Source organism: Rhinopithecus roxellana, chromosome 19, assembly GCF_007565055.1.
Source record: "Rhinopithecus roxellana isolate Shanxi Qingling chromosome 19, ASM756505v1, whole genome shotgun sequence".
In the NCBI taxonomy this organism is placed as follows: domain Eukaryota; kingdom Metazoa; phylum Chordata; class Mammalia; order Primates; family Cercopithecidae; genus Rhinopithecus; species Rhinopithecus roxellana.
The window spans coordinates 29,193,614-29,200,578 of NC_044567.1; the positions used below are offsets into that span (position 1 = coordinate 29,193,614).

Genomic DNA, 6,965 nt, shown 5'->3' on the forward strand with positions numbered 1-6,965 from the left:
CTTTGCATCATTTCCTCCCATTTAAATCTTGCTCTGTGTGCCACAGAAATTTCTACAAGAGTCGAGGACACGGAGTTCAGTAACAATCTCTAGCACAAGTTTCGCATTGCCCTGCTTTCTGTCTTCCCCCACAGCTAAGGCCCTCAGCTCTGTGACCTTCCGGACGATTTATCTGGATGAATCTTTGTTCCTGGTTACCTGTGCACATGAAATTGTCTTTCTTCCTGTTCATTTTGTACTACAGGGTGCTAAAGGCATGAATTCAAAGCTGCTTCAATCTGTGTTTATATCTGAGCATTAGCAGTGGGTTTTGAAGTACTGGTCATTTCAGGTGATATTTTTGTGTACTATTTCAAGATCATTTACAGCTGACCTTGCAACCTTGTGGGCTCTGATACAGGTGGATTGAGTATGATGGACAGACGAAAATGAAAAAAAAAAAAAAGTAAGAACAGTTGGGTTTATGGGAATAACAACGAGAGAGATGGAGTGTGGTCCTGAAGAAGGCTCAGAAGCACAACATGAGAGCCTGCTTTTAGATTCTATATCTCAGCTAATGACAAAACAAGATGAAAAGGATGGAAAAAATATACCTGCCCCACAGCCCAACTCACATGTTTTTTTTCCTTCAGGATAGAGAAGAGTGAATGTAGGTAAACCAACCCCTATTGAGAGGCTACCTATTATCTATGTGTTTAGGGAATGAGGAAAAGAGATAGGAGATGTGATGGAGGCTTAAATTAGCCAAATCATTAACTGTAAGTTGTTACTTCTTAAACCTGCAACCCTTGGATCAGCCGCATCAGAATCCCATGGGGGAGCTGGTTAAAATGCATATGCCTGGGCCCTCACTCCAGACCTGCAAAATCAGAATTTCTAGGGGTAGATACAAAGAGTCTGTATTTACCAGACCCTCCAGATGAGTGACATGGATGCTCATTAAAGTGGGAGAGCCTCTGCCAGGAGTGGAGCAGAAGGTTCCTCTCTTAAGATCTTTGCCAGAACCTGAGTGTTAAGATGTTTACGCTAACTCTACCTTGCCTGTCCCATTCACCCTCCTCCTCCCTTTCTGAAGGGAGAATCTTCAGGGCACTTACCTGGTCTGATGGGGCTCTGCATACAGTTCGGAGATGGGATGCCAGGGTGAAGGGGTGCAGAGGCCCGGCTGCTGAGGTCCATGACCGAGGGGGCAGCCGAGGAAGCTGGCTGCAGCCCAGGAGGGTGAGGGCTGTGGTCATGCTGAGATGGGCTGGGGGGAATGCCATTTTCTGACAAAAACTCCTCCAGGTCCATGTATTCCAACTGGAAAGTATCTCCGTCATATGGAAGGGTTTTGTCCCATAAGGTAGGCCCCAGGAATGCCGACTGGGGGACCGTCGGGCTGTTACTCTCATCATCCAGCTTCTTTTCCTTGTCTTTATCTTTACTAAATGCTGCAGAAGAAGGGAAAGTTGGACTTAAAAAAAAAAAAGAAAGAAAAGAAAGAAAAGAAAAACAATACCGCTCTTTTACCACTCTTCCTGGCCTGTTATAAAACTACTTCTCATGAATGGCAGAATCCTTCTCTGGCTGCTGTCTTTTGTAGATCTAGAGTTAAAAGTTCAGGCAGGACGTGGATCTCTGCCTGTTTTTCAACATCTTCCTATTTACTTTGGAAAGAAGGCACTAGCCCTTGGGGCAGGGCTACAGGCTGATCTAGGATAAAAACCAGAGAACAGCCTCAGCACATTGTTTGAGAAGAGTAATAACTTAAATCTAAAATAGTAAAATAGCACCTGCGATTATATACAACTGCTGCCATTTTTAACAAAACAACAGCCAGGCTTGGAATTATCTTCCAGAAATTCAACACAGCAACAACATGAGGTCATTTAGACTTAGAAAGCCAGTGAGTTAGTGGTCTTAATTTTGGTAAGGCAGGGACCTTCCACCCTTCTTTAATATCATGTTTAGAGCACCTACTGGATATCTGGTTCTTTCCATATATTATCTCAAAAATCTCACAATAAACTTGCAAAATAGCAATTACCTCCATTTACAACAAAGACTTGGAGACTCTGAGACTTGAAGGAACTTGACCAATGCCTCATGTTGGCAGAGGAGAAAAATGAGAACTTTCTGAGCTCACATGTGTTAGCTTCTAAAGCCACTGGGGCACACTGATTTTTACGAAAGGAGTTTAAAAAAATACAAAGTGTTTTCTTCCTTCTCTTCCCCAAACATTTGAGTATGATCCAATTTACAAAGAGTATGCATTTACAAAACCTTTCAAAAGCACAGATATTGGAAAAGGTGAGTTATTCTATACACTTATGTTGGAAGTATGCAGCTATTTTCTACCTGGAAATACTGCTCGCCCATTAGGTCTTTAACGAGCATTCTGGATCTTGCCAATTCTAGTATTCAGTCGTGGGTGGAATCTGGGATTAAGGAATTTGCTTCTGAGTTTCATCTTCAGAGAAACACAGCCTCCACTGCCATCCATTCTAACCCTCTACCGTCTCATCTGAAAATCTGACTTAAAACACCCACATATGCAAAAGCCTGCAGGCAGCCCCTTCCTCCGAAATGCTCTTCCTTAAAGCATAGTTAAGGAGGGGTCCGTGGCTATCATCTGCAGATTGCAAACTCTTGCAATGCAACAGGTTGTCCTCTCCTAGGAAAGAAGGTGCAAGTACTCCCAAGCTATTTGTAGCCAAATAACCTTTCAAGACTTTACACTGTGAGCCACACGGTTCGCATTTGCTACTGTGATACCGAAGGCATGAAACCGCATCAACCCAAATCCGTGGTATCACTAGCTGGGTTTGGGGCCTCATCAAACGTACCCCTCCTCTACCGCTATGGCCAAGGTTGTCTTGGGAAGGTTTGGGACTTACCAAGAAAGGGCTCAAGCCAGAGGAGGCTCCTGCGCGGTTACACGTGAGCCTGCTCCGCTCTCCCCTCCCACCAGAAAAAGTGCACCGGGAAAGTGTCAGCGCTGGAGGCGTGCACGGCTTCCCGCCGAGAGACCACTCCCCCCACCGGCTCCAGCCCCCACCCCGCTTTCTCAGCTACCCTTCACCAGGAGAAAAGGCGTCTTCTCTCACACCTCGTGGGTTACAAATACTAACCAGTAACAGAAGCTGTAACACAACCCCAAAACCCAGGCTACGCAGTGAGACCCCCTCCCTCAAGCCGACCCCCGCCCCCTGCCCCGCACAGAACCAGGCCCCAGGGTTTCTTCTCTCCAGCCCAGGAGGCTCTGCCCTCCGCCGGCGGGCTCGCTCTGCGTGCGGGTGTACCTCGTTCTAGGGAACGTTCCTGACCTGTCAAGTTACACCTCCCACCCGCGCCGCAGGAGCGGGACCCAGGGAGGCCGGGTGCCCGAAGCTCTTTAAATGTAGCTCAGGAGGGGTCCCTCCCCTTTCATGGAGGAGGAGGAGGAAGGGGAGGAGGGGTGCTGGGTGAGCTCCTCAATTTCATCAGAGCGGGGCCGGGGCGCCGCGGGACAGGGCGGAGCGGGGTGGGGGGATGCTCCAGCGGGCGTGCCCGGCCGCGGAGGGGGACCCCCGGAGAGTCGTCCCTTCCCGGAGCGGGGCCGCGGCAGCGCTCACCGTCTTCGTGGTGAAGGGGGAGCTTCAGCGGGTTCTCCAGCAGGGACCTGAGCACGCCGTAGGGAGGCGGGATAAAGGTGGGATTCAGGGGGAGCGGTCGGGACATTTTCTCCATCGCGATGCACTCAAAATTTTTCCCCTTAAAAAAAGAAATAAGAAAGAAAGAAACAACCGCCCCCTAAAATGTTGCTGAGCTTTTCCTCCGTCCTTTGCCAAAAGTACTCGCTCTCAAGGCGGTGGAGAAAAGGGAAGAAAAAAATTACTTATATTTTTATAAATACATCTGCATAAAAATATATATTAAAAAAAAACTTTCGGGTTTCCAGTGCAGACGGTCCCAGGAGAGCGCGCCAAGTGCCCGCGGGCTCCCCGGCGACGCGCAGGATGCTCTCACCTGCCTCGAACCCCTCGTCTTGCAAAATGTTCAAAATTGAAAAAAAAGAAAAAAAATATGTCGACAGCTGCAGAAGGGCAGAAGGCACCGCGCCGACCCCAGCCCCTAGTGCCAGCACCGGAGGCGGCGCGCCGTCCCACCCCACCCCCCTCCCCGCGCCGGCGGCCGCTGCTCCCCAGCGCTCCGCGGCCCCGCAGCGCCGGGCTCAGCGCATCCGGCCACCCATGTGCCGCGGCCCTGACAAGAGTGACGTCAGGGCCCGCACCTCGCGCCCATAGGCGTGCGGGGGCGGGGCCACGCGCGGCCCCGCCCGCCTGGCCCGCTCGCCCCGCCACCGTATGTTTAGCGTTGCCGCGCGCGCCGATTTTCCGGGACCTTGCAGTGCTGGCTGGTTGCAGGGGAACAGGTGCCAGATTCTCTGGGCCATCAACTTACGCTCCGATTTTTTTTTTTTTTTTTTTTTTGGTCTGGATGGGAAGAGGAATGAGAAATTTATATCCATAGTTTTCAGGCTGGGAATAACCTGAGGAGTTTAAAAGAAATCCCGATGCCCAGGCCATATCCCAGATCAATTAGAATAGAACCCTCTGGGGTGCTATCCGGGCGTCCATAGTTTTTAAAGTTCCCCAGGTGGTTCCAAAGAGTAGCCAAGTTTGAGATGATTGGTTTAGATCGGATTGAAGGTAATGACTCTTCTCAATATTTCTCCTGGCCCCAGCCAAGCTTAGCGTCTTCTTTCTTGCCCAGTTTCCACCACCACCAAAAAATAACTACTTCCTACAAGTCCGAATGGGATGCAAAAAGCAGAGCGGGGAGCAGAGGGCTGAGCTGCTGGGCACTGTTTCCCACGCTGCCCAGAGGTGTTAACGGTGGAGGGCGAGAGGGGGTAGACATTTACCTGAAACGGAAACAGGCGGGAGAGACACAGACACACTGAATGAAATTTTAGGAATATTTACTCTGGGTGAGTACAGGTGACTGTGCTTGGGTTGAGTTATTAGGTCTGCACGGTGATTAAAATAATTTTGTAAAGTATCCCCTACGGGGGTTTCGGCTTTCCTTGCTGTCACAGCAGCTGCGACGTGTCCCTCTGCCAGTTTGACCCCGCGGCGCCCACGGTCCCCGAGAGCTGCGTGCGAGCCCCTGTGTGGTAGCTCCGTTCCCGCGTAGGGTGGTGAGGGCGCTGGCGTGGCGTGAAGCCGCGGCGCCCCCTGGAGAGCTCCGCGGGGTGCCAGGCAGCTTCTTCCCCTCCCGCCTTACCTCTCCTTACCAAGAGTAGGGTAGTTCGATCTGGGGAAGGGGCTGCGAGAACGAATGGGCACGAATTAAAGAAAACCGTTTTTCGGTGAGACATAAAGGCCTCTGTGACCCCAGGCTGAATCGCTGGGGAAGGATGTGGTGGAGTCTTGATGGGGTTTACTTCCCCAGGAAGGGGTTGGAAGAGAGGAGGCGCCTGAAACCCCGGAGATCAGGAGCGGCGGCGCAGGGGGATTCAGGGTACCCTGGCAGGGTGATTGTGGCAAGTGCCTTTCTGCCCTGAGCTGTAGGTTCCTCATAAAAGGACACGTAATCCAGTGACCTCTCCCTCCTCACTCTAAAATTATGGCAAAAGGGTAAGGCGACGTTCTAAGTGAGACGGTGTTGCAGTGTTTCAGGTTTCAGACAAATTCCAGAAACAGCAAACTTTTAGTTAATGCCACATGCATTTATTGAGCACCACAGTATGTATGCCAGCGACTATGCGGGGGCTAGTGAAAAAAGATGAAAAAGACATAATTTTAACGTTCAAGAACTCGTCGTTTAGGGTTTGGCATATAAACAAACAATATAAAATAGTATTAAAAGAACAAAAATGGAAAGATGGAGGTGGTAGGGGCACTTACATTATTAGGAGAGGGATTCTAGAGAAGGTGCCTGAGCTGGGCGTGGAGCTAATGGTCTTTCGTGAATGGTCTGAATCCATTAATTCTATTATATATATTTTTTTAATAAAAAAGGGAATCCATCTCCACTATCCTTTTGGAGAGAGAGGCTATTTCCCTGTCTTGAGTTCCTTACATCCCTGTAAGTTCATAAACTGGGAGGACTGAGAGCATCCTCTCAGCCTGGCTAGAAATCTGTTAGATTGCAGATTCCAGGTGCACGCAAGATGCGTTACCTAAGCTTTGTATAACAGTCCACTGACATTGCTCAGCACACCCAAAGCTCTCCACCTGCTCATGGTTCTCTGCATGTCCTCACTTCCCCATGTTTGCAGACATGAAACTCTTATCAGGTCAAGTCATCTGGTTTCCCAGAGTAATCTTCTCCTTACCACCTGACAGAGCTAAATACTGTGGCTTGGAAATTGCATTTCTCATTGTACGTGGATAAACTGGCATTGGTTGATCAAGCAGTTTCTTGGGAAATCGGTTCATTTAATTTAATTCCCCTGAGCCTGATTAGCTTGTCACAGACCAGATTGAGGACCGGCCCCTTAGACCATGGTGACTCCCTCTCACTTCTCTCCATCCTTCTCTAACTTCAAAGGTATTTCTTTGAGTCTTAAAAATTATAAGCACTCGCTAATCTTCAATCTAGCCCCATTCCTTAACAAGATAAATGAAACGTACACCTTTTCTACTCTGGCCATTTGTAAATGTTATTTTCTTTTTTTTTTTTTTTTAACAAACCATGAATATCTTTCTTTCTCTTTCTCTCTCTCTCTTCCCCAGAAGCAGTTGCGGACGGCTGCTCAAGAGAAACGAGCAGGATAGAAGAAACCAAAGGTTATATTGGTTGGGTAGTAAGACCCTCTGAATTCTACAGGCTAATTCTCAAATGGACATATCCCTAATGAACACTAACCCCAATCTGCACATATGCCCAGAGATGACTGCCGCTCACAAGTGCTTAGCACTTGTCCACTTACAGAGCCCTTCCATGAGTGTCATATCATGTAGTCTGACAATTCCATGAGGAAAGCAATGATTCTA

At 48.9% G+C, this 6,965-nt stretch overlaps 1 protein-coding gene across 2 annotated transcripts in view; it reads right to left on the bottom strand.

Moving 5' to 3' along the window:
• The window catches only part of HLF (HLF transcription factor, PAR bZIP family member), a 60,068-nt gene extending 55,830 nt beyond the window's left edge, over nt 1–4,238 (bottom strand). Inside the window, exons 1-2 of one of the 2 annotated variants that reach the window (XM_010357431.2) lie at nt 3,597–4,238; nt 1,098–1,433 (exon numbers count right to left, since the gene is read on the bottom strand). In XM_010357431.2, coding sequence (XP_010355733.1) covers nt 1,098–1,433; nt 3,597–3,711 — 451 coding nt within the window. In that variant the 5' untranslated portion in view covers nt 3,712–4,238. Of the gene's footprint in view, nt 1–1,097; nt 1,434–2,879; nt 3,012–3,596 lie in introns of those variants that run through there. The other variant, XM_030923952.1, reaches the window with a different exon arrangement.
• Between the last annotated feature and the right edge of the window lie 2,727 nt (nt 4,239–6,965).